The sequence below is a fragment of the Pollachius pollachius genome, assembly GCF_949987615.1.
Source record: "Pollachius pollachius genome assembly, chromosome: 9".
Taxonomy (NCBI): Eukaryota; Metazoa; Chordata; class Actinopteri; order Gadiformes; family Gadidae; genus Pollachius; species Pollachius pollachius.
In genome coordinates, this window is record NC_136942.1 from 10,509,291 (window position 1) to 10,537,058 (window position 27,768).

At 44.6% G+C, this 27,768-nt stretch overlaps 1 protein-coding gene across 1 annotated transcript; it reads left to right on the forward strand.

The window, feature by feature from the left end:
- Nucleotides 1-570: 570 nt before the first annotated feature.
- smc1b (structural maintenance of chromosomes 1B) lies at nt 571-27,543 on the forward strand (the record flags this gene model as incomplete). The annotated part of the gene is made up of 25 exons (XM_079743876.1): nt 571-679; nt 888-1,079; nt 4,514-4,626; nt 5,147-5,350; nt 5,512-5,750; nt 6,030-6,288; nt 10,386-10,526; nt 10,661-10,743; nt 12,579-12,786; nt 12,954-13,139; nt 14,269-14,457; nt 14,989-15,135; nt 16,555-16,692; nt 16,862-16,978; nt 17,182-17,288; nt 18,638-18,779; nt 19,214-19,359; nt 20,886-21,039; nt 21,632-21,730; nt 22,023-22,176; nt 22,419-22,573; nt 23,260-23,411; nt 25,756-25,825; nt 26,938-27,048; nt 27,430-27,543. 25 exons carry the CDS (start codon nt 571-573, stop codon nt 27,541-27,543), a joined length of 3,729 nt encoding a protein of 1,242 aa, XP_079600002.1.
- Between the last annotated feature and the right edge of the window lie 225 nt (nt 27,544-27,768).

The following is a 27,768-nucleotide window of genomic DNA, read 5'->3' on the forward strand; positions in this document are numbered from 1 at the left end:
TGTAAACCCTGAAGAAATGGGATACATATAATGAAACTGGTATGAGGAACATTAATAGCACCTATACAGTCTATGATTATGACTGGGGATGTTTATTGGTATTGGTAATGTTCCTATGGATGCAGACTGGAACATACAAAAAACACAAAATAAAAGAACATCATTCAATCACATCATGGCATTACAAAAATTAAAGTTCTCTCGCCTCACGTCGAGCGTAACAGGGACAGCCCCCTTTATGAAAGGCTGAATTTCCCATTCATTTTCTCCAATTACTTTTCAGAAAAACGTTATATAAAGAGTTTTAAGCCTTGAACAAGCCGATTATCCGTCAAGTTAGTCGTGATCATAAAACATTTGATTCAGGGCAAAAATAAATAAATCAAAATTTGAAGAAAAAAAAACGTTTAAATGGGGGGCGGTGACTGTTACGCTCGGCGGTCGGGGTGGAGCGTGGACCTATTAAAGGGGTGGAGGCGGGAAAGTGGTCCTTTATGTCGGTGAACTTTTGTGACCCTGGCCTCCATTTTGTCACTCTCCTTTGCGGGTCGACACAGAGCAGGGGAAAAAATGGGATACTTGAAACAAATCGACGTCGAAAACTTCAAATCATGGCGAGGAAAGCAAACTTTAGGGCCATTCATGAGATTCAACTGTATTATTGGCACGAATGGGTCCGGTAAATGTTTACTTTTATGTTCTGTTCGTAAGTTAATATTTAGATATCTAGTCAATAGTTAGCCTTAGCCGACGCATCCCACATTAGTAAAATCCCACGTATAAACGACGGTGTTCGGGCTGCTTTTTTATAAATTTTATAAAATTGCTTTTATAAAATTATTTAATTGCTTACACATTAACAAAGATTAATACACATATCCCCCAAGGGAAGTCCAACATCATGGACGCGCTAGGCTTCGTGCTTGGGGAGCGGGCCAGCTCCCTCCGGGTGAAGCAGACCAAGGACCTGGTCCACGGGGCCCACACCGGCCAGCCCGTCCCCGGCCCGGCTGGCGTGTCTATGACCTACTGCGGGGACCGCGACCAGGAGGAGAGGGTGTACTACCGCAAGATCTCCGGTGAGCTCTTGATTAGCTCGGTGTGACGCGTTTATCCAGAGTTTTGTTTTTTTATCGCTCGTCTAACGGAACAGTGCTGTCTAGTGTTCCTCGTTGAGTTTAGTGGTCTTTCGAACCATGGTACTCTATCAAAAAGTGCTACCTTATGTGTTTGGTAGAGTATTTAGTCTGTAGACTACTACAAAATCATGTTTATTTAGGGGGCGTAGCGTTCAACACGGTGTGACGTCAACTTCGCGTTCCCTTACATTGTTGTATTATTGTAGTATGACAGACTCGAGTCATGATTTTGATGACTTCAGACTCGACTTGACAAAATTACGCACGACTTGCGACTCGACTTAGACTTGACTGCTATTGACTTGAGACTTGACTCGGACTTTGCCACTTTGACTTGTAATGACTCGACATGTCTTGAGTCAAAAACATTTATTGTTTTAGATATCTACCCTATTTCTCGCCTAGAGGGGTAGACACCCAAGACGCATTCACTTCCGTGAAGATGAAAAAAAAACAGCGAGCGAAGACAAATCTACACTTCAATAATATCAAAACGAAATTTTGATATCGTTTATACTTTATTTAGAATAACAGTTTTAGTTTCATATCGGCTGCGTTTTGAGTTGGTCCCATTGAAGCCGTCTGGCCAGCCTCTTACACTTAAGACATCGTAACTAAATTACTAATTGTTCAACCGTTTACCTTCGTTCAAAAAATATAACAAATCTACACACTCGTATCTTCAATAATATCTAAACTGAATTTCGATATCATTTATGCTTTCTTCAGAATCGCAGTTTAAGTTTCATATCGGCTTCGTTTCAGTTGGTCTCATTGATTTACGTTGACGCTGGAAGTGAGGACGTTCAGCAGTGTTGCCAGATTGGGCGTATTTTACCGACTTATTGGGCTACATTTTGAGGACGTTCAGGCAGTGTTGCCAGATTGGGCGGTTTTCCCACACTATTGGGCTACTTTTAACAGCATAAGGTTTACCGCGGCTAAACGGAATACAATTTTATGATCGGAATAGAATTCCATGCGGAATAGAAGAGGTGGTGTAGTCCACTATAATCGACATGCATACACTTATTCCGATTGGTTTGGGGTGGGTGCGGATACTTTTTAAGTTAGAGAGATGGCATCAGCAGTTGCAGTAGCTCGCAATTGGTCGTCTCTGTGCTTTTATGCACACCGAACTGGACCGCTGTCAAGGTAACTGGATTTTTTTTTATCTTTCTTATCACTACGCAAGTATTCCGGTAACTTATCAACCCCAGCGTGTCAGGTTGCTAAGCGGCGTCAATGTCTTTTGCGGGTTATTTCTCTGCTGAACAACACTACGAATGATAATTGTAAAAAGACAGTGTGTAAAAATATTTTTTAGTATTAGTTTTATCAATGAAAAATTAACGTCATTGACGAAATTCTTAATGATCAATTAGTCGATCGTCGATTAATCATGCCCATCCCTAGTCCCGATACCACTTTTTCACTTCTGATAAGATACCATCGCGTAGGCCAGTGTTTCCCAAACATTTTTTCTGGGGACCCATTTTTTTTAAATTACAAACTATTGCGACCCAATTCACAATAGGCCTTATCTGTGAAATCGTGAGAAGAACAAATTTGTGCGTAAATTAACATTCCTGAACGTTTTTACTGCCAATTCCTCATCCCCTTCTATATGAACTTAAACCAGCCATTTCAAAGAGATAAATCATAACTTTGTTTTATGCACTTGTTATTGAAAATATAATACACATATTAAATACTCAATATAAAATGAGACCAAATAAATACATTTAGGCGGAGTTCACATATCCTTGTTTTGGCTATCTCATTGTTGTTATTTCCTCTCACAATACATTAGCCTTTCAACTAGATTCAATGTTATAAGTAAAATTATCAGAACAATACAACAAAACATTCAGTACTATCAAAAACATGATTCTTGTTGAAAGTTTTTTAAATGCAAATGTTAAAAAAAAAAGTTGTTTTTTTTGTTCAATTTATTTGGCGACCCAATTCAAATCTCCCAGTCTTTGGGAAAGACTGGCTTAGGCTAGCTGCCGACATCAATATCTATCCAATACTTTTTTATACTCTTGGACAAATAATAATAATAAAAAAATATATGGAACCACATTACTCAGGATTGCCAATATGCCACCTTAAAACATCTCACTTAAGAAAAGTTGAATGGCTTAAATAAAGTGAAAAGATTTGAACAGAGTTCAAACATTTAAATGGAGTAAACAATTTAACAAAAATGTAAATAGTTGGAAACATAAAGTGAAGCGCTAAACAAATAGCTAAATGGTTAAAGCTTGAATACATTTTCGAGATAATATATAGAATAGCTGAGCTGTTACAGCTAATAGTTTGGAATGGTTGAATCAAGTATGGGCGCTTGTGCGCATGCAATGCATGCGTGTGTGTCATCACTTGTAGTAACCAGGAAGTGTTATTGATATTATTCTTTCACATCTAGTTAATCGAGATAAGCTCAGAAAACAATAAGGCATGTACAGTTGGACTCCTTTGAGTCTCATTCATATGGCTTACCGTTTGTGTAGATATCATGAAGTGAAAAATATTGTTTACGTTAGCATTTAGCTTCTACCGGGAGTACATTGGATATGTAGGAAGCAGCTAGCCTCTAGCCATATAAAAGGGGGTCCCGACACTCAAATGCCCGATTTATATAATATTCATATTCATTCAATATTCATATTTCCAATTGATCAATCATTTTAATCGATTGGATGTCCGCGACGTCCGAAATGGTTAGCTTTTGTGATCGCCAAGCTTGTGGCTATCACAACAGCTGTGATCCGCTGTAGCCGAGGTTGGTGCTTGTGACGGCGCCTCTCCTCGGCAACAGTCGAGGAGTGTCGTGCCACAGATAGGCCCAGGCTGTTGCACTTTTTTCTTCTTTAAGGTTGAAATACAGCCACACTGCTGACATGGTTTTTCAACAGGAAGCTCTCATGCGTATGCATGAGATAGTAGTAATACTACTGTACCTTAATAGGCTATTTTACATATACAAAGTGATAATGTAGTTATGTATGTGTTTGTCTCTATTCCAACATCAATTAAATCTGATGCTGGTGATTTCTTTTCTATGCATCACAGAAAACTTTTTAAATTACGTGATGTTCTTCATTTAAACAAAACTTCTATATCCAAAAACATAAGATATACAGTATTCATAGCTATCCTGGCTATTATTTCCCATATTCTGTAATTTTACATTAGTCCTGAGTGACTACGACGACAATCCCATTTGGGGACTTGTGTATGTAATAATCTTAAAAATGAATAGTGTATTGCTATGCATCTGAAATGGGTATGAATCTACTGTTAAACTGCCATTTATTTATTACTTAAGGCAAAAGGCTCTTCCTGAAACCTAGTATTTTGTCCAGGCAACTCATCAGAATATTATGTCAACGGTGAACATGTATCCCTGGCCAACTACAAGAAGGATCTGGAGTCGATCGGCGTTGTGACCAAAGCCCGGAACTGTCTGGTATTCCAGGTAAGCAGAAATCTTATTTCCCAAGTGATTGAGTTGACCACTACCATCAGTCTACTAATGTATAACAAGAAAGACTCAAGATGGAAGATATCTCTGAATGGTGGCCTTTGGTCGACAACAAGGAAGCTTGAAGACACTACATCTTGAGAAGACTGAGCTTGATATATTGAAAAACCTAAGCCCCTCTACTTCTATAATCCCAGTTGTACTTCTGTGTCGAACGGTCGCTACGGTAGTAGGCCATCTAGCTACGGTAGTAGGCCATCTAGCTGCAGTAGTAGGCCATCTAGCGGCGGTAGTAGGCCATCTAGCTACGGTAGTAGGCCATCTAGCTGCGGTAGTAGGCCATCTAGCTGTGTCCCGGGCATAGCCTGTAGGCCACAGCCGTAACTAACCTATGCTTCAAAAGTATAAGACAAAATGGAACAATGCATCAACGAATGCTCATCTTCCTCTTTCCTCCCATTGTTGAAAGTAAAAAATGACCACCGTGTTTGTATTTTCATTATTGCCCCAACAGGGGGCAGTGGAGTCCATCGCCATGGAGAGCCCCAAGGAAAGGACAAAGCTGTTTGAGCGGATCAGCCAATCAGACGAGTACGTTGCCCAGTATGAGACGATGAGAGTGGCTCTGCAGAAGGCCAATGATGACACTCAGTTCCAGTTCTACAAGAAAAGGGCAGCCACGGCGGAGAGGAAGCAGATCTCCCAGGAGAAATCGGAGGCAAGAGAGTGTTTCCCCACTTTAGAGTTCTACTACTGTGCATTTTATTTTCTAGTTTTATTCTTGTTTTAAGTTTTAATTCTACTACTGTCCTGCAAAAGCCGAGTTTCCATGCTGGAACGGATAATGTAATTGACCCATGACCTCCACCCGCTCCCCAGGCCAAGAAGTACCAGGCACTGGTTGACAGTCTGACCCAGAGCCGGCTGAGGCTCAGCCTCTTCTGTTTGTACCATAACGAGAAGGACATCCTGGCCCTGACCTCCCACCTGGGGGAGGAACAGCAGGGGGCAGCCGCCAAGAAGAGCTGCATGGAGGAGTGCAAGGTCACCGTCCAGGCCCTCAAGAAGGATCACGGACGGCTGAACAGGGAGCAGCTGGCCATGGAGAAGGAGCTCCGGTGAGTAGTCATCCCCCTGGCTGTGTGTAGAAATGAAGAGAAGGAGGAAGCACTGAGCTTGTTCTCTGTAGTGTCTTTGTTCGTATTGTGTCACAAGGTTAATGGTAAAACCCCCTCCCTGTGAGGTTGATTTAACTGAACTGGTTTCCATACGATTCAAGATTGCCCCCACATCCTCCATGTCACTCAAAGAGCCACTCCTAGGATGTCAGCATGTGGCTGTTCACGCCCTGCGCCCTAGGTCGGTCCCGGTCAAATCCTATCAATGTTGTTGCCTAGTGCTGAGGAGCAGAGGCTGACCCAGGGTCAGTCCCAGTACATCAGGGCCAAGGTGAACACCTCCCACCACGTGAAGAAGGCAGAGGAGGCCAGGGTAAGGCTGCAGAAGATCCACCGGCAGAGGGCAAAGAGGGAGGCTGCCATGGCGGAGGTCAGGCAGGAGATGGTGGAGCTGGACGCTGCCTGGAGGCGCTGCGAGAGGGCCAAACAGGAGGAAGGGGCCCTCGGGGGCCAGGACATTCAGCTGGCGGAGGAGCAGGTGATAGTAACACAAGTAGTAACACAAGTTCAAAATACAGTCTGCCTCTGTTGATCGGCCTTCAGCAATTGCTAACTGTTTAAAAAATATATATATAGATATATATACGTTACTGACAACAAGTTTGTTGGTTTTTCATATATACAGTATGATATATATATATCATATATATATCATATCAGTATATATATATATATCAGTATATATATATATATCTCAGTGGAGGCTTCTCCAGTGAGGAGAGGGAGGAAGATCCTCCTTAAAATTTTTGAGAATAAAAAATGTAGATTGTCCAGACCACTACTACTACTTTAATGAATTAATGCCCTTAAATAGGACTACTTTAATGCCTTTGTATAAGTCATGTTCGTTTCCCTGGGTAAAGGGACATTAGCACCCCCTATCGCCTGTTGACAATTACTTCAGGGAGGACGTTCCTCCCTCAGCCTCCATTGACTCCGGTTCATTTCCCCGAAAGTGTTAGCAGCCGGTGAATAACATGGGGTTCAATGGGAGAGAGGAGGAAAGTCCTCTGAGTGGGTGTGACTAGCTAAGGCAGGGGTCTTCAAAGTTTTCCAGGCCAAGGACCCCCAAACTGATGGAGAGATGGAGTGGGGACCCTCTACTTATATATTGTATAAAATTGTGTTTTATATTAAACTGGTCCTATAGTGCCACGTATAATTTTACCTTGTTATTTTGCATTCAATACTAAGATATTCAAATAATACACAGGTTCATATATTCATGTTTTTATTTTCAACATGTGCAAGGTACAGTGAGAAGGGTGGCCATGCCACTGCCATTCATAAACATAACATAACATAATAAACTGATACCTGCCAAGATCAATAATGATTGCATGTAAACTTGCATAAAAGCTATTCAAATGGCATTTTTAAAACATAAATGTGGAACCGAAAATTAGTGATGTTTGTTAGTGTCTTTCTTACACTCAGCAAGTAGTCCGGTAACTTATCAACCCCAGCGTGTCCGGTTGCTAAGTGACGTCAACGTCTTTGCCAGACTATTTCTCTGCTGATCGCTTATTTTCCCGACAATGACCGGCGTTCTGTACATTATCCCTTACATTACAGCACTCTCCCTCTCCCAACAGTCTTGGCTGCGCACTCTCATCCAAATTCGTATCGTTTGTGGCGGAGGAGGGGGTAGATACAAAGACCGGACGAGAAACTTGTCGCTGTGCTGTCCTTCTTAAATGAAGGAGCAGGCAGAGGAGAGTTCTCTCCTGCTGGGCTTTCATTAAAATGAAATACATAAAAATGTCGCAGCCAGTCCAGATGTGTCAGGTGTGCGCGAGAGACATACGGACCTACACACACTTTTGTAAATGCCATAGCCTATCTAGTACATTTGAATCGCATGATAGGAATAGATCTACTCCGATTAGAAATCGGATCAAAAGTGTCCATGTAAATGCGGCTAGTGTGTTGGATTCATGTTAATGTGTATTTAAAGACATTTCAATTTGTGGAAAAAATTGGGGGGGAACATAAAAAAAATGTCTAATCAACCAAAACGTTCGTTCCCCCCCCCCCCCCCCCCCTGCAGTACCTCCGCGGACCCCCTAGGGGTTGCGGACCCCCTGTTGAAGACCTATGAGCAGGGATCTGGATCCCGCCTACGTCTATTCACGAATAGGCTGAAGCCCTGGTTGCGCTATGAACCAATAAGCAGGAGTCCTGGCTGTGGAGCAGCCAGGAGGGAGCGGTTATCCCCTCAAGTCTATGCTACAAGAACCAACAAACTCACTCAGTCGAATGCCTCGTTTCCACCGAGCAGTGCGCTACTGTTTGTTGTGGTACAGTGCGGCTCTGTTCGCTTATATTGACGTTTCCGTAGCCCGCGGCCGGTCGGCGGAGCCCGCGGCCGGTCAGGGCTACCCGCGGCCGGCCTGTGGAGCCCGCGCGGAGGGTTGTCTTGATCTATAAAAGAAGTCCCTCAATCTTAATTGGCTTAACGCCATGACCAACATTCTGAAACATCCATTAACATCCACATTTGCCTCAAACAATGTTAGGCTTACAGCCTATGCAAATAGTTGTGAAATAATGTTCTTGTTGTTCTGTTAATTGTCTGTTACTCTGACCATTCTGTATGATATTGTGGAAAGGATGTTAGTGAATGATTCAGAGCACGATGCATTTTAAATGGCATCACTTTTGGTCTTCTGTCTTCATTTTTCTTAAAACAAATTACAACCGATAGCTTCAGTCACTGAGGGCAAAAATAGGCCCAATGCTAGGCCCAGATTTCTTTATTTAGTTTTACAAATCAAGAGTAGGCCAGATTTGACTAATTGGCTTTGCATCCTTTCCTTCTGCCCTTGTAGTCCAAGACATGCTGCCCGCCAGCTTTCAAAGTACAATGCTGCCAATGGTGGATTTGTATCAATTCACATAATTATTCCTCCCTGCTATTTTGTAGTTCACCAAAACACCCTGAAACAACTTGAGTCTCACATATGCCACCATACGCCACTAACAGTATAAGCAGGCCAATGGCAACCAAACGTGCAGTCCTTCCTCCCTTACTTTAAAAGCCAGCAGCCGCCACTGATCTCAACTGAGTGTTGAGAAGGACAGTAATAAAATATATTTGGTAAGATGGACATAAGAAGAGAGACCCGCAGTAAATTCAACCCGGTCCACTTGACATCGGGTAGGTGCATGACAGTGGTAGGCCTACCGTAAAACTTCAATAGCCCAGGCTTTTATTTGTTTCAATCACTGAACTTTCAAACAAAACTCTTGCTCAGCAAAGATGGGAAATACTAACATTTATTATTTAAACCAGTATGAATATTCCTACCGTACGTAGGCCTATACACATTACCAGGCTATCGAATAACGCCCACACACACGCACACACGATGGCGGAGTGGTAATCGGGAGAGTCGGGAGAATTCCCGGTGGGCCGTTAACGTTTCGGGGCTTTCGGGCTGATTACTGCGTAATAACAATATTGCGTTTATAAAAGTTCCTTGCAGCGCCGTCTGGCAGCCTGAGCTGTGTGCCCGCAACCTCTCACTCACTCAACAGCCGCAACACTAAGCAAACTAAGCAAAAGCGGCCCCTCCCGAAGTGGTACAGCCTAGGTGGGCCTTGAACTGCGATTGGTCAGAAAGACGTAACAGCTAATAACAACATTGAACTCTCGTGCAGGCACGAACAGAGTGACACACAAACACACACACACTTTTAAGGAGTTTTTCACCCGCTCCGTATCCTTGCTTGCCCCAACAAGTTTGTGCGGCGTGCTTGTTGTTTCCTTACCGGTGTTGCTAGATCCGGTATGATGTTGTAGTTTTTCTAACGCGACTAGTTGTTGCTAGAAAGCAGGTGATAAAACTAACACGTTTGCCAAGCCAAAAGAGCGTTAATCACGAAATAAAATAAAAAAAAAAAATATATATATATATATATATATAGTTATGTTGAGAGGTGCCAGGTGGAGGAGTACAGGGATCCCTGAAGCTGTATAACTACTGTATAGTTATGTTGAGATGGCAGGCCTCAGGTCCCTTTACTCCTCCACCCGGCACAGCTGGAGATATAACTAGAATGCGTTTCGTCCTAATGAACTGCGAGAGTGTGCTTGCTAAAATGCTAACGTCAAAGCTAACATCAGGGCTAATGTCAGCGCTAACGTCAACACTAGCGTCAACACTAGCGTCACCGATGCCTGAACGTCGTAAAAAGTTGGCTGGAAAAAACGCCAAATCTGGCAACACTACCTGCACGTTCTCCGCGCTCTAACCTCAGCGTAAATCAATGAGACCAACTGAAAACGAAGACGATATGGAACTTGATCTGTGATTCTGAAAAAAGTATAAAGGTAATCGAAATTCGGTTTTCGGATTATTGAAGATACAAGTGTGTTGATTTGTAAAATGGTTTGAACAAAGTTAACCGTTGAAAATTGACCAAGTTACGATGTCTGAAGTAGTCAGAGAGGCGGACAAAAAACAGATAAAAGGAATAAAGAAAACTTAAGAACAGTAGATGTGCTTGCAGTAGCAACCACACTAACGACATACATGTGTATATTTATGTTGAGATGTTCTTCTGGGCCAGGTGGCGCAGTACAGGGACCTGAAGGAGCTGGCTAGGACGCAGGGGGCCCTTCTCTGCCAGCAGACAAATAAGCTCAGCTTGGAGGTGAAAGCGGACCACGATAAGATCACCCTGGACCAGAGCAAGAAGAAGAAAGTGGAGGTTCGCTCAAAAGCACAGTTTCTCTTTGTCTTCATACATACTTCATGAGAAATATGTCTTGTAAGACACCCGTGACAGCAAAGTATTTTATGTAATCGAGTATGACCATGTAATGTGTGACGTTGTGGTCGCAGGCTGGCATCAGGAACCAGCAGAGCCAGATTGAGGATTTGACCCACAGGGCAGAGAAGCTGGAGGAGTACACCAATGGCTGCACGTATGAAACGCATTAGACGCCCATGTCAATAGCCCAAGAAATCAACATGCAATTCAGGGGGACCCAAGAGATACTGCACTGATCAAAGTACCTGTCCCCATAAGTCCCTTTATCTTTTTTTTTATTTAAAGAACAAACAAACATTGGGGCATACTTAACGGTGCTGAGGTTTAAGATTTCAGAGCTTTCGTTTGGGTGTAATTTGTTAGAAGAGACATAGTTATCCGTCCGCTGTTAGTGAATGAAATGCACTGTGAGATCATCTGTTGTGATTTGACTATGCTTGTCACCATACAGACGATTCAGATGTTTTTTGATTTCATTCATTCAAGCCTGAGCTCAGCTAACATGCTCAGCTCCACCAGATCTTTTACATGAATGGTCCTGATGGCCTTTTCTCCGTGCAGCACTTGCCTGTTAAGGTTTGATGTTTTGTATATGTAGGTCCCTTGTAGGGGTGTAACGGTACACAAAAGTCACGGTTCGGTACGTACCTCGGTTGTTAAGTCACGGTACGGTACGGTATGGTATGGTTCATAGTTAAGGGGAAAAATTAAAAAAAATGCTTGTTTGTCAACAGCGGAGAATGGCCGTAGATCAGCAGCAATGAAAACACCAATAAACTTGGTTATGGCATTTGCATTTCTGAATTCCCAGACAGGGGTTGTTGAAATAGTGTCGTGAACTGGGTTTGCACAGCTCGTTTTTTTTTCCACAGCAACAGTGATAGTAACACCTGGGTGGTGCCTTTTCAAATGCCTGTGCTAGGGATGTGCATTTCTGGAAAAAATATTATTCGATATTCGCTGAGAAGTATTCAAATAATATTCGAAAATCGCTCAATCAAGAACCCACCACGCACGCACGCACCTCGGATACACGCACACACAATGACACAGGGAGAGGCTTTTATGATTTGTATGAAATCAATCTGTTTATTTCAACAACTGCGCCATCAACATTCAATATCGAAATTATTTCAACGTGGGCTAAGGCAGATAGACCTACATGCGCCGAAAACGGATCGCTATTTATTTAATTAACTATATATTATTTATTTTACTGAACACAGCCTGCATGACGGTGAACTAGACACGTCAAAAATATAACTTCACACGGTGTGTCTTTTTACAATTTATTTGTTACCAGCATTCGTAGTGTCGATCAGCAGAGAAATAGTCCGTCAAAAACGTTGACGTCCCTTAGCAACCGAGGACGCTATTCACCGCCAGAAGTTGTGAAGGCCCATGCAAGTCAACGGAGCGTTCGTCAGCATTGAGAAGAGCCGTGTAGTAAATAGCGATAGTCACAATCATTGTTCGATATTCTACGTGACTCCAACTATTCGACTATTCGACGATCGTTGCCCGCTATGTACGCCACATTTACGTACCGCGGTACACCTCTGTAGCCGCTCCGTAGTGCCTGTACCGTGACGGTTCGGTACAAATACGTGTACCGTTACACCCCTAGTCCCTTGTTAGATCTAACATGAACCCACGTCTCCTCGTCAAGGATTTGTTCTTCTGTAATCAACTGTTTGTTTTCCCTGTAATTAATATCTAAAGTAATTCCTTCATCTTATGCCACATATCATGTTGTATTTGGTTATTATAATGCACATACAAAAAGAAAACCTGTGATTGTTCGACTCAAAATAATGAGTGGCTCTGGGTTATCATTATGACAAACCGACCAGTGGATTTTTGGGTACTGCCCTAGAACGCTTTGAACCAGACACCCAAAGCTGTATGAACGTTTCAGAACAGACGTATTAACCATAACATAATTTCAAATCGTACCTGTTCCCACCTGGGTGTTTGCCGCGGGTCCAGCGTGTCCCTGAACCAGTACGTCCAGCTGGAGAGCAGCCTGAGTGAGGAGCTGGAGCATGGCCGCCAGCGGAGCAAGGAGGTGGACCAGGAGCTGGGTGAGGTGCTGCAGGAGCTGGGGCACGCCCGACTGGACCACCATGAGACCTGGCGCCAGCAGCAACGCAAGGAGCTTCTGGGGAACCTCTTAAGACTTTACCCCGACACTGTGGTGAGGAGAGATAGGCCTTTAAATTTATATTATGAATTCAATAACATGTTACATATTATCAGAGGCATTTGTTCCTCAATATGAACATGAATTTCCTATCTGGGATCATGAAAGTTCCGTCTTATCCTGTGAACAAAGCACCTGTCAAACAGAGGTTTCTCCCCCAGTACGGCCGCCTGGTGGATCTGTGCAGCCCCATCCACCGTAAGTACCAGCTGGCCGTCACCAAGGTGTTCGGTCGCTACCTGAACGCCATCGTGGTGGCTTCGGAGCAGGCAGCCCGCAGCTGCATCCTCTACCTGAAAGAGGAGCGTGTCGAGGCCGAGACCTTCCTGCCCATCGACTACCTGTCTGTGAGTGACACAGTCACTGTCAGTGTATCAGTCAGTGTTAGCCCTTTAACCAAACGAGCTCTGGTTCCTGAACCGGTTCCGTCCAGGATTCTTGGAAGTGTGGCGCTATCGTAAACCGGCATGTGTTGCCGACAGTTTTGATCATGTTGTAATCAAGGATGATTCATGAACAGGGGTTGCACAATCCACACTGGAAGTAAACAGTAGTAGCAGGCTCTTCTGTCCCTTCCTCTCGTTCCAGCCTGTAGAATACGACACGCCCACCGATGTTCTCTCTTCAGGTCGAGGAAACCTGATGTTTTTGAACTCCAGCTGGGAACCAACTTTACGGGATCCAAACCAATTAAATGTTGGTCAAAATGCTGTGAACGCTTAGATTCGTAGTATTAAAGAAAGTGTAAAGATTTACAAAAAGGTCAAACAGCAGGGAGGTCAATTATTTTTTAGTGCCACTATCTTTTATCTTTTGGAGTATTTTAAGATAAGATAAGACTTTATTGATTCTAGGCAGGATTTTTCTTTTTTCTGATTAAAGTTTCAGGAGAGTTTCTCACACATTCAGAAAGTCTTTCGGAAACGAGCAGTGGGATACTAATGTATTCTGTGATTTTATTTTTGAATCTTTGGATGAGGATTTCATTGGTACTAGGACTGATATTGAATTTATTAGCATTACCAATGCGTCATTTCCCCTCAACATCATCAACATTGATCGTTTACACAAATTAAATGGCATAAAATGTAATTTAAATCGTCTGTATATCCCCACCGCATCACAGACATATTAGTACTGGATCCCTGATTACAGTTAACACAGTGCCCCTCAGATGGTCCCCCTGAGGGGACACCTGCCTGTAACTGAGGCTGTTGTGGTTGTGATGGGATCACCTGCCCGTACCTGAAGCTGTTGTGGTTGTGTTCTGATCACCTGCCTGTACCTGAAGCTGTTGTGGTTGTAATGTGATCACCTGCCTGTACCTGAGGCTGTTGTGGTTGTGATGTGATCACCTGCCTGTTCCTAAAGCTGTTGTGGTTGTGATGTGATCACCTGCCTGTACCTGAGGCTGTTGTGGTTGTGTTATGATCACCTGGCTGTACCTGAGGCTGTTGTGGTTGTGTTGTGATCCAGGTGGGCCCCCTTAACGAGCGGCTGAGGGAGCTGAGGGGGGCTAAGATGGTGGTTGACGTGGTGCAGTGTAAATCTGGGGCCGTCTCCGGGCTCAAGAAGGCGCTGCAGTTCGTCTGCGGCAACGCCGTGGTGTGTGAGACCCTCAGGGACGCCCGTAGGGTGGCCTTTGACGGGCCCCAGCGCATCAAGGTGAGGCCCTGCCGAGGGTTTATGGACGACTACTGGGCCGGGTTGTTCTTTTGTTCGTCTGCTAGGAGTGCAGAGGATTGCTTTGCATTTAAGGGCGTTCTCATGTTAGATTTACTCATTTTAAGGGGTGCTACTTTATTCTAAGGGATTATGAATTTTAGATACGTGTAATTAAGGAGCATTTAGGGGTTACGGCAAGGAAGTCTACAGGTAGACTGAGAGCAACCTTTTGGCTTTGAATCAAACACCTTGGAATAGATCATCATTAGAGTGTCTTGTAGAAAGCACTTAGATATGGGATTTCTACTGGTCGCACTACCACTCATTCAATACAATAAATGGCTACTCTTCAATATCTCCATTTCTTTTCAAACTGTACACCAATGTAGCGTTTCTTTGGTCGCCACTCCCAATTTTGAGTGTGGTCTTTAATTGTTCTCAGCCTTACCTGTTTAGCCTTATTAGATCAGACCGTCTGCCCAACAACTAACACCGTAAATACCAACATTTTAATGCTCTCACCTTGCGTAGACGGTCACTCTGGACGGCACCCTGTTCACCAAGTCAGGGGTCATCTCCGGGGGGTCCAGTGACCTGCGCACCAAGGCTCGCTGTTGGGACGAGAAGGCCGTGAAGACACTGAAGGACCGCAAGGACCAGCTGACGGCCGAGTTGCGCGTGAGGCCATCACTGGATTATATCACATCTACCATGCAGACATGCAAACGCCGCCCTTTTTTGTGCGAGGCGCTATTTTATCATAAATTTCGGGACCTGTGTGGTTAGTGCAGATCCGAAGATTTTGTCTTTGGGGAGGGGGATAACGCTGCTACCGTTACTTCTAAAAGAGTCGCTGCGTTACTATAATTGAAGCAGTTTTTTCATCAGACCAACTAGAGCTCGCTCTCTTTACTGTTCTTCCTTGGTTAGTCGGCACGAGACAATCGCATTAATGATAACGATTGGCTGAGGTAGAGTAACATGTCACGGTAAGCCAATCAGAGGTAGAGTTGGGCAGGTGTTGTTTACACAAAGTCGAAAGCACAAACACACAACGACACGTTGTGTGTCTGGTTTAACAAATTCAAGGTCAGTTTTAATTCGCCCAATCATACACAGACACAACAGCCTGGCAACTCCTCATGCTGGTCACCATCCTGGTCACATACGTGTATGTTTTTTCCAAACACTACTGAGGCTCCTGTTTGTTAAATGAATAAATTGTTAAATTACCAATATGTCTTGTTTCTTCAAACTTCAATCATCCAATCCACCAAACACCAAACAAGAAACAAGAATCAATGGCAGAATAAGCCGTTTGGCATTGGCAGGGAAGATCGCTGTCACGCTCATATGAGTGGTCTTAAAATGCTATTCTGCATGAGGAACTTTCCATCACTGCCCATCACCTGCTATGCGCTGCAATTTCTACTGAATAGAATTTTCTATTTATTGAAGCATATTGCACAGGCCTTCTCATGTTAATAGGATATTACGGCATCATATTTTTTTCCGACTTCGGGTAGCTCTCTATTTTTTTGTCATACATGTGTTTGCATCCCTGACCATAAGTAGAGTGAGATATGTGATTGTGGACTGTGTGTGGATGATGGCTGGTTTAAGCTGCCTCACCTGGCCCTAGTCTGATTGGACTCTGGGGCTGGGTGGGGCGGCACACCTGTTGCGCATTGAGTAGTCAATGTGCAACAGGTTGAACCAGCCATCATCCCCACACACTCCACAGTAATATTCTTATGTCATGATATATTGTATTTGTAGTTTGTATTTAATTTGTAGTACTGCACTACTTCAAACCTTTGTCCTCATGAACGTATCCCTGCCTCTATCATCCCATCACATATTGATTCAGTAGCGCAAGTCATTGCAATCACATTTAAAATCACTTTTTAAAGTCATTGGACAAATAATTATCAACTGTTAAAGGAGATGCTTACCAATTTAAGGCGTATTTATGGAGTCTTCAATAATACACAGTGCTCACTTCTACTGGATTACAAAAAACTTCCAAATCGTTAAAGGTGCTAAAAAAATGATATGAAACTGAAAGCAAAACCAATGTGTGTGGTCCTGTGACAGGGTTTGGTGAAGTCCAAGGCCAAGAAGTCTGAGCTGAAGGGGGTCCAAGTCCAGGCTCAGGGGGTCCAGATCCGCCTCAAGTACTCCAACAAAGAGCGAGAGGCCGTCCTCCACAAGATTATCCCTCACTGCCGAGCGGTACGATGCTCATGCTCCCAGCCGTGGACATGGAGACCTGAAGAGTTACTGGGCTGGTTACTGGGACCTCACATGACTAGTACTACGCATGCAACACACCACAAATACTCAATAAAAAAGAAGATCAAGCTGCATGGTGAAACTGAACACAGCTAGTTTTGCTCTGCAGGAGATCTCTAGCTTGGAGAGTGAGCTGGTCAACCTGGAAACTGAGATTCAAATCCAGCAGGGGAACATGGAGGTGAAGGAGGTGGTGATGAAGGAGATGAAAGATAAGATGGACCAGGTAGCTGCTATATGATATATATATATATATATAACCCCATGCTCTCATCAAAGCTTAGCTTGTACACCGCCCAGGCTGTTGTAGGGAGTAGGTCCAGGGTTGAGAGGAGGCTTTTGTGTGACGGACGTCCCTGATAGGTTAAGCCGTCGGTGCTGAATGTCGGTGATTGGTGTGTTGACTGCATTCTTTGGTTCCTTCACAAGCTGGAGGACCAGGTGTTCGAGGACTTCTGTGCACAGATTGGAGTGGAGAACATCAGGCAGTACGAACAAGGGCACCTGAAGCACCAGTCGGAGCTGGACAGGAAACGGTACTTCCATCTTCTTCTCAAACTTCTGCTATCTCCTTCCAGCTTCTCAACTTAGGGTCGCAAGGCCGTAGGGCAACCTTTTGAGTATCTCCAAAGGGAGAGGGTTCGTAGAGGGGTAGGTGCAGTAGGGAGCAGTGGCGGCTGGTGGTTTTTAAAGTTAGGGAGGAAGGACTGAGCCCTTGTTTTTTTTTTGATTGATACAAATCCACCAGTGGCAGCAGTGTACTTTGAAAGCTGGTGGGCAGCATGTCTTGGACTACAAGAGCAGAAGGAAAGGATGCAAAGCCAATTAGTCAAATCAGGCCTACTCTTGATATGTAAAACTAAATAATAAAATCTGGGCCTATCATTGGGCCTATTTTTGCCCTCAATGACTGAAGCTATTGGTTGTAATTTGGTGTTTATTTTCAGCTACAATTGTTTTAAGAAAAATGAAGACACAAAACCAAAAGTGATGCCATTTAAAATGCATCGTGCTCTGAATCATTCATTAACATCCTTTCCACAATATCAAACAGAACGTTCAGAGTAACAAACAATTAAAAGAACAGCAAGAACATTATTTCACAACTATTTACATAAGCTGTAAGCCTAACATTGTTTGAGGCAAATGTGGATGTTAATGGGTGTTTCAGAATGTTGGTCATGGTGTTGAGCCAATTAAGATTGAGGGATTTCATTTATAGATCAAGTCAACCGTCCTCGCGGCCTCCGCATCTCAGCCGCAGGCGACCGTCCGCGGGCTCCGCAGCCCGGCCGCAGGCAACAGAAACATTGCTCTGTTCGTCAATATAAGCGAACAGAGCCGCACTGTACCTCAACGACCAGTAGCGCACCGCTGTGTGGAATCAAGGCATACGACTGAGCGGGTTCGTTGGTTCTCGTAGCCTAGACGTGAGGGGATAACCCCTCCCTCTCGGCTGCTCCGCAGCCAGGGCTCCTGCTTATTGGTTCATAGCGCAGCCAGGGCTCAAGCCTATTTGTGAATAGACGTAGGCGGGATCCAGATCCTTTTCTTAGTCACACCCACTCAGAGGAGGACTTTCCTCCTCCCTCTCTATGTCCAGGAATTCAGAGAGAAGTGTGGCTGAAGTGCAAATTCACTGATAGCTGATGATCTTTACAATGTCAACATCATCACAAGGTAAACGAGTAGGCGAATCACTACAGCTCTCTCTCTCTCTCTCTCTCTCTCTCTCTCTCTCTCTCTCTCTCTCTCTCTCTCTCTCTCTCTCATCCCTAACTCTTTTTCTCTCTCTCCCTCTCTCTCCCATCCCTAACTCTTTTACTCTCTACCTCTCGCCACCATCCCTTCCTCTCTCTACCTCTCTGTACCCTCCCAACTCCAGGCTGGAGTTTGAGGGCCAACAGGGCCAGCTGGCTGCCCAGCTTGAGTATGAGGAGGAGCAGGCAGAGCAGCAGAAGAGGAAGCTCAGCCAGGTGGAGAAGACCATGGCTAAGGAGGAGCTCACTGCGGCCCAGCAGGCCACAGTGAGTAAACACACACCAACTTAGCTACTGGGAGGCCTAGACACTCGTGGCCTAGTGCTTAAATTACTTATTTTGTAGCTGCTCAAATTTTAAATCTTTGTCTAGCTCTTTCTCAACCTCACTTGTAAGGCTCTAGATTAAAGCGTCTGACTCCCCTTAGGAGGAGGGTAGAATTGTGTCTCTGACTCCCCACAGGAGGAGAGTACCAGTGTGTCTGACTCCACAGGAGGAGAGTACCAGTGTGTCTATGACTCCCAGCAGGAGGAGAGTACCAGTGTGTCTCTGACTCCCAGCAGGAGGAGAGTACCAGTGTGTCTCTGACTCTCCACAGGAGGAGAGTACCAGTGTGTCTCTGACTCCCCACAGGAGGAGAGTACCAGTGTGTCTCACTCCCCACAGGAGGAGAGTACCAGTGTGTCTCTGACTCCCAACAGGAGGAGAAGAGGCTTCTGGGTGCGGTGGAGCAGGGCCAGAACAAACTCCTGGACTTCAAGAACCACCTGCTGGCCAAGAAGATCCAGATTGGAGAGTCCAAGACAGCCTTGGACCAGGCAACCAAGACCATGCAGGAAGCCAGCAGGTATCGTAGTTAGAAGATCATCTCACCTGATCTTCATTTAAATCAGTGGTTCTCAACCTTTTTTGAGCAAACGCCCCCCCTGACCTTACCCTGATCCTCTGGTGCCCCCCCCCCCAAAAAATAAATAAACTAACAACCCCACTCACACTCTTGTTATATTGCTTAAAGGTGTCAATGCATCGTTTTTCATTGATTTTGTGGTGGTCACTAATAGCAATGAACGCCCTCTGAATCGGTTTTGGTGAAAAAAATATTCATGAATATTCATGACATGCAAATGTCTGACCTCTGAGAGAGAGAGAGAGAGAGAGAGAGAGATAGATAGATAGATAGATAGATAAGAGTTGAGGAAGAAATGGTTAGATTGAACATTCATCATGGTTAGATTGAATATTCATCACCGCGGCGCGGGCACTCCCGCGACTCCCGGCCGCCACGTCTCCCGTCGTGCAGTGGTAGCCCGGGCACCGTGACCTTGGGCACCATGGCCACGGCACTCCCGCCGTGCCCCGTGAACGAATTAATGAATGGCCCGGGCACCGCGAAAACAGATCTTGCGCAGAGGCCTAATTAGGCCTATATATTTTGTATTTGAAATGCAACGGTTTTTCACCCTAAAAAAATTGAAAGCCATGAAAGTTTAAAATCCCCCCAAAAAAATGGAAAGAAAAATCACGTTCCCAGCGCCCCCCTAGGTTATGCGAACGCCCCCGTTGAGAAACCATGATTTAAATGCTCCCTGCCTCCTTCCATTTGTCAATAACTTCAAACAAAATCTTACAACATACCATTTTAGATTAGCTTTTTTTTCTCATCAAGTCGTGTAAAATAAAACGTTTTAGTCTACCTCTCCAATGTTTCTCTTATTCCGATTTTTTTCGAATAATGTTTCTGATATTATAATTTCTAAAAATTATAATAATAATTCAGGGGCTAATTAGTATACAACATAACCTGTATGGGTTGAAATGGGCTTAGACAGATCTTTTCAAGTTCATGAGTAGAACTAAACGCACTCAATTTAAACAACCTGTAGCATCCCCTCCCTGCTGTTTGACCTCTCGCTGTTTGACCTCTCGCTGTTTGGCCTCCCTGCTGTTTGACCTCCCTGATGTTTTACCTCCCTTCTGTCTGTCCGCCCTGTTGTTTGACCTCCCTGATGTTTGACCTCCCTGATGTTTTACCTCCCTGTTGTTTGACCTCCCTGATGTTTGACCTCCCTGATGTTTGACCTCCCTGATGTTTTACCTCCCTGATGTTTTACCTCCCTTCTGTCTGGCCGCCCTGTTGTTTGACCTCCCTGATGTTTTACCTCCCTTCTGTCTGTCCGCCCTGTTGTTTGACCTCCCTGATGTTTTACCTCCCTGCTGTTTGACCTCCCTGATGTTTGACCTCCCTGATGTTTGGCCTCCCTGATGTTTTACCTCCCTGTTGTTTGACCTCCCTGATGTTTGACCTCCCTGATGTTTTACCTCCCTTCTGTCTGTCCGCCCTGATGTTTGACCTCCCTGACTGGCCTCCTGCAGCGAGCACAACAGGCAGCAGAAGTTGCTGGTGTCCATTGAGATGTCCCTGGAGCAGCAATGGATGGTTAAACACAACATGCTGATTGACTGCAAGGTCCAGGCCCTGCCGCTGATTCTGCTGTCAGGAGACCTCGGTGATATCAGCCGCGTGCAGGTACCAACATCACAGCGCTCTGGCCATTCAACAAGATCCTGAGTCGTCTCTGAATCTGATGGATCCTCATGGAATTAAGTCTCATCGATTTATGGAATCCGTCTGACTGAATCGCAATCGGAATGTATGCCCTTTAACTTATCCAATGTGAGGTTTGAGAAGGCAGAAAGAAACGAAAACTAGTTCAAGTGGACATTTCCATATACTTCATGTCCAACACATTTAATATAAATTCTATCTATTGATATTGTGTAACATTTTCTATAATTATCGTGATATTGTTCAGGTGCATGTTATCTACTGCGCATGAGCGGAAGTGAGTTGGCGGTTCTCCGAGTGTGAATAATGACTACGGCCATGGTTGCGCACGTGATAAAACTGAAAGAGCCTCTATGTCTGTCGAAAGGCTTTTGCTGTGAAAGAGCCTCTATGTATGTAGAAAGTCTTTTGCTGTGAAAGAGCCTCTATGTCTGTAGAAAGGCTTTTACTGTGAAAGAGCCTCTATTTCTGTAGAAAGGCTTTTACTGTGAAAGAGCCTCTATGTCTGTAGAAAGGCTTTTATGTTGAAAGAGCCTCTATTTTTGTCTGTCAGCTGGATTCAGAGTCCGACAGTTCCGTCCTCACCATGGATATCTACGAAAGAGAGGCACAGATGGTGATCGAATACGCCAGCCTGGGATCAGAGCTCAAAGTGAGGGCAGTGTTCAAACAGTTTTCATTCACAGTCTAGAATCACATCATGGGTTGTACCTGAATGATTGAATGAGTGACCCAGCTCCTTACGGTCTGCAGATTCCCTCCCTCCATCTTCAGGGAACATCTGAAGACCTAACTCTTTCCAGGAAATGACCAATGACTTGTGCACCTTCGTTGAATTGTGTCGTCATTCGCTCTAGATTGTGGTTTGTTTGTTTGTTGAGAAGCAGTTATTGCTGTCGTAATTGTGTTTAAACTTGTCTGCGCATGTGGGTATGGTTGTGTAGCATGTGAAGACGGAGCGTGACATGCAGGCTAAGCTGGACATGCTGAAGGGGGACGTGAGCTCCATGGAGAGGGCGTTGCAGGCCACCAGCCAGCCCAACCTCAAAGCCCTGGAGCAGATGATGGAGAAGGACCGCTTCGATGAGGTGGTCCGAGGTACGTGCCTGAATCCACCAGCCGCAAATCCACCGGTGTTCAATGAATGTCCATCTTCTGAACACATAACCAAATGTGCACCAGGGGCTGTGTGCATTTGCGTAAAGTTAACCAAAGTACAGTTGTTTTTTAACCCACCTTCCCGTCTCTCTTCCCTGTCCAGTCCACAGAGGCACAAAACACCCTTGAAAATATACGACAATAACAAAAACTCACTGGATTTGCGTGTCTTGTGTTCCCAGCCTTCAACTCCAGCTCCTCGGCGGCCAGGAAGAGCAGCCAGGAGTTTGAGCAGATCAAAGCCCAGCGCTTCCTCCGCTTCAACCGGTGCTTCGAACACGTGGCCGTCGCCATCGACCAGATCTACAAGAGACTGAGCCAGAACACCAGCGCACAGGTGAGAATACACTGACCGACACACACCTACTGACTAACACATACATACTGACCCACACACATTAACACACACTTACTGACCACACAGCCCTACTGACTAACACACACATACTGACCCAAACACACCTATTGACTAACACATACTTACTGACCCACACACACACTAACACACACTTACTGACCACACAGCCCTACTGACTAACACATACATACTGACCCACACACTCACCAACATGCATTTACTGACCAAAGAGCCCTACTGACTAAGCCCCACATACTGACCCATCCAAACCTAATGACCCACCCATACCTACTGACTAACACATACTTACTGACCCAAACACACCTACTGACTAACACATACTTACTGACCCAAACACACCTACTGACTAACACATACTTACTGACCCAAACACACCTACTGACTAACACATACTTACTGACCCAAACACACCTACTGACTAACACATACTTACTGACCCAAACACACCTACTTACTCACACACACAATGTTAACTCACAATTTCTGAAATCGGACTTTCGACGTACTGAACACACACACACACACAGTGAACACACACACACAAACACACACACTGAACACATTCTACACACACACGGACAAACTAACATGTGTGCACGTATATGCCCCCCCCACCCACCCAAACACACACACTCACACGCCAGGCCATCCTAACTGCTGAGAACCTGGAGGAGCCCTACCTGGGGGGGATCAACTACAACTGTGTGGCCCCAGGGAAGAGGTTCATGTCCATGGACAACTTGTCTGGAGGGGAGAAGGCCATCGCTGCCCTGGCACTGCTGTTCGCCATTCACAGGTCACTAGTACCACACACTATCACTAGTACTCACTACACCTGCACAACTCACTATCACTAGTACTATTCTGGCACAACTCACTATCACTAGTGCTCCTCTGGCACAACTCACTATCACTAGTACTCACTACACTGGCACAACTCACTATTACTAGTACTACACTGGCACAACTCACTATCACTAGTACTCACTACACCTTCACAACTCACTATCACTAGTAATCACTACAAAAACACAACTCAATATCACTAGTACTACACCGACACAACTTACTATCATTGTACTACACTGGCAAAACTCACTATCACTATCACATTGAATCTGAAGTCATATTGATAATCAATCATTCAACTCTTAACAAATATACCAAACATTTACTGTTCTCAGAAAAGGCTCCAGAAATTCAAATGGTGTGTTCATGGATCATTATAAAATAAAGACTTTAGTTTCCTTGGCTGCTCTTCAGCACAATTAAGACTAATCACTTTGGGCATTGGGAACTTGTGTTGGGCATTATTTGGTAGCCTGGATGATTCATGGAGAAGATAACGGTCGGAAAGAGCCCTACGAAGGAGGCCTCAGACACAGGGTTCTTCATTTACCAGAAAACATAAACCCTTGTTGATGGCTCCCTCAATGGGCTTTGGACAAGCCCAATAATGGGTTTTTAATGTAATTTAATGGAGTGCATCTTGCTGAAATTCAAGCATAATAATCCTCTTGCCGTTTGTTAAAATACTACCCGTCTAAATACACTTTGCGCATTACTGTTTTTAAGAATGTTCTAATTTTAACATTCTTACAACCTAGTAATTGGCTTTTAGTCTTATATTAGTGATCGTTCAGAAAGCAATCTTACAAAATTGGAATTAATGATTCAAAATGCAACCATGTAGCTCCAGTCATTATCCTGATAACAAGCGCCTTCTGAAGGACTATGAAACAGGATCATTAAAGCCATGCTAAAAGAAGCATATTCTCTGGTAGCCAGACGTCTGGTAGCCAGACCTGCACCTATCATGCAGTCACCCAGCTTGTGGAGGTACCAACCACCAAATATTTCATAACACAAGACTCCCGGTTCAAAATACTGAAGGGTACTAGAACACAAGACTCAGGGTTCAAGGTATTGAGCACTAGAACACAAGACTCAGGGTTCAAACTATTGAGGAGCACTAGAACACAAGACTCAGGGTTCAAACTATTGAGTACTAGAACACAAGACTCAGGGTTCAAGGTATTGAGCACTAGAACACAAGACTCAGGGTTCAAGGTATTGAGCACTAGAACACAAGACTCAGGGTTCAAACTATTGAGGAGCACTAGAACACAAGACTCAGGGTTCAAACTATTGAGGAGCACTAGAACACAAGACTCAGGGTTCAAACTATTGAGGAGCACTAGAACACAAGACTCAGGGTTCAAAGTATTGAGCACTAGAACACAAGACTCAGGGTTCAAACTAGTGAGTACTAGAACACAAGACTCAGGGTTCAAACTATTGAGGAGCACTAGAACACAAGACTCAGGGTTCAAGCTATTGAAGAGCACTAGAACACAAGACTCAGGGTTCAAAGTATTGAGTACTAGAACACAAGGCTCAGGGTTCAAACTATTGAGGAGCACTAGAACACAAGACTCAGGGTTCAAGGTATTGAGCACTAGAACACAAGACTCAGGGTTCAAGGTATTAAGCACTAGAACACAAGACTCAGTGTTCAAGGTATTGAGCACTAGAACACAAGACTCAGGGTTCAAGGTATTGAGCACTAGAACACAAGACTCAGGGTTCAAACTATTGAGGAGCACTAGAACACAAGACTCAGGGTTCAAGGTATTGAGTACTAGAACACAAGACTCAGGGTTCAAACTATTGAGGAGCACTAGAACACAAGACTCAGGGTTCAAAGTATTGAGGACTAGAACACAAGACTCAGTGTTCAAGGTATTGAGCACTAGAACACAAGACTCAGTGTTCAAGGTATTGAGCACTAGAACACAAGACTCAGTGTTCAAGGTATTGAGGAGCTCTAGAACACAAGACTCAGGGTTCAAGGTATTGAGGAGCACTAGAACACAAGACTCAGGGTTCAAGGTATTGAGCACTAGAACACAAGACTCAGGGTTCAAACTATTGAGGAGCACTAGAACACAAGACTCAGGGTTCAAACTATTGAGGAGCACTAGAACACAAGACTCAGGGTTCTAAGTATTGAGGAGCACAAGAACACAAGACTCAGGGTTCAAAGTATTGAGCACTAAAACACAAGACTCAGGGTTCAAACTATTGAGGAGCACAAGAACACAAGACTCAGGGTTCAAAGTGTGGTTCTACTCCCTCAGTTACCGACCCGCTCCCTTCTTCATTCTGGACGAGGTGGACGCTGCTCTGGACAACACCAACATCGCCAAGGCAGGTGTCTCCGGGACGTGTGATTGGCTCGTGTTGTGAGGGAACAAGAGGCTCCTGAGTACAGGCCTGTCTCATTCAGTCTGTCACCAAATGATAACTGTACTTGTGTGTGTGTGAGTGCATGCATGTCTATTTCTGTGTGTGTGAGTGTGCGTGTGTGTGTGTGTGTTATATGTGTGTGTGTTCTCTATATGTATGTGTGTGTTCTCTATCAATGTGTCTGTGTCATATATATATATATATATATACAGTATATTAGGGGTGTAACGGCACATTGAAGTTACGGTTCGGTTCATACCTTGGTTCAGACATCACGGTTCAGTACAAGGAAGGGAAAAGAAAAAAGAAAATGCAGAAGGCAATTATTTTTTATTGTCTCAGGTTGTACCACCTAGTGACATACAGTCCCTCCCCTGAGCTAGCTGCAACAGCCTGAACTGTGTAATCTAAGATGTAAACATGTCTTATTTATGTCTTATTTCCACCGGAGGGTGCGGGTCGGTTCGGTGCGGTTTGGTGGATTAGTGAAAGTGCGTTTCGGCGCAGCTCAGTTACGGCTCGCGTTTCCACCGCCGACAGTACCCTTATGGTAGAGGGGGGGGTTAAACCGGATCTCGATTGCCGCGGCAGCTACGTTAGCATTGTGACCTCATAGCTGCCCAACACAGTGTAGCCTGCTAAGAAATCCAAGGGAAAAGAAGAACGCTTACAATGAACAAAGATCAACAATGTAGGACGTCCAAGAAGGACGGCAAACTTTTGTGCGACATTTTCTTCAATAAACGAAGCTTTCGCCGTTGTCCAGAAATACCTTGCGGATAATGTGTTTGTTTATTATCCCCCTGTCTCACGGAAATGTGATTCTGTCAACCAATCAACGGACGGCGTGTGTAGCTCGAACTTGCCGGCACCCTTTCAGGCGTCTCGGTTGTCCCTGAAGATCGCGTATCTAACATTAGTTTGGCAATTAATTTGCACGCCAGTTTTATTTAATTTTATATCGTGTATTCTCCATGTAAATCTATGCACCGAATGACGTCCTTACCGATTCAGTTCAATACGAATACATGTATCGTTACACCCCTAATATATGTTTGTGTGTGTGTTTTCAGGTGACCAGCTATATCAGAGAGGAGTCCAGGGAGCGCATGCAGATAATCGTCATCTCCCTGAAAGAGGAGTTCTACTCCCGGGCCGATGCCCTGCTGGGGGTCTACCCCAAGGTGACCCCTCCCTCACCACGACCACCACACATCTCGACTTGTGGTGATCCTAAGGGACAACCTCGTTCGTCCTTACTGTTAGCATGCTAGCATGTATTAGCACTTTAACACGCTCATGGCAAATACTTTGGAATATGTGTTACATGTTTGCACCATAGTGAGTCAGCATTAGCATGTTGGAACCCAACCTGTTTTGACTGGCACTGGGTTCGAAGCCCGATGTCTACAGGCACCCTTGAGTAAGGTGCCCTGCTGCTACTTCGTGGCATGCGCCTCAGTTCACTGTGGCTCTGGATCAGAACCCAAAGGTTATCTAGATGAAGGCCACTGGTTGGTCCTGGACACTGGTGGATGATACCCTCCTGTGTGCTCTCCTTCCAGTTCAACCAGTGCATGTTCAGCAGCAAGCTGACCCTTGACCTGAGGCCATACCCCCTGAAGCAGGAAGACCAGGATGAGGAAGAGCGGTGGCGCCCAAGGCCAACCGTCCTGTAGATCCCTAGACCTCAGGCCCTGGTACCCCCTACACCGGTTCCCTGGTTCAGTTCAGGATGTTGGTATGATGTTAAAGAATGGTGGTTATTGTTGTCTGGGGGTTTGACTCTGGGTTAAGGAGGTTGTTATTCGAGGTTGCTGAACCAAGCCTTAATGTGTCTGTGGGGTATTTAGACAACCTGAACACTTGGTATTTCAATTGTTAGTTTTTTATTTAAAACATTT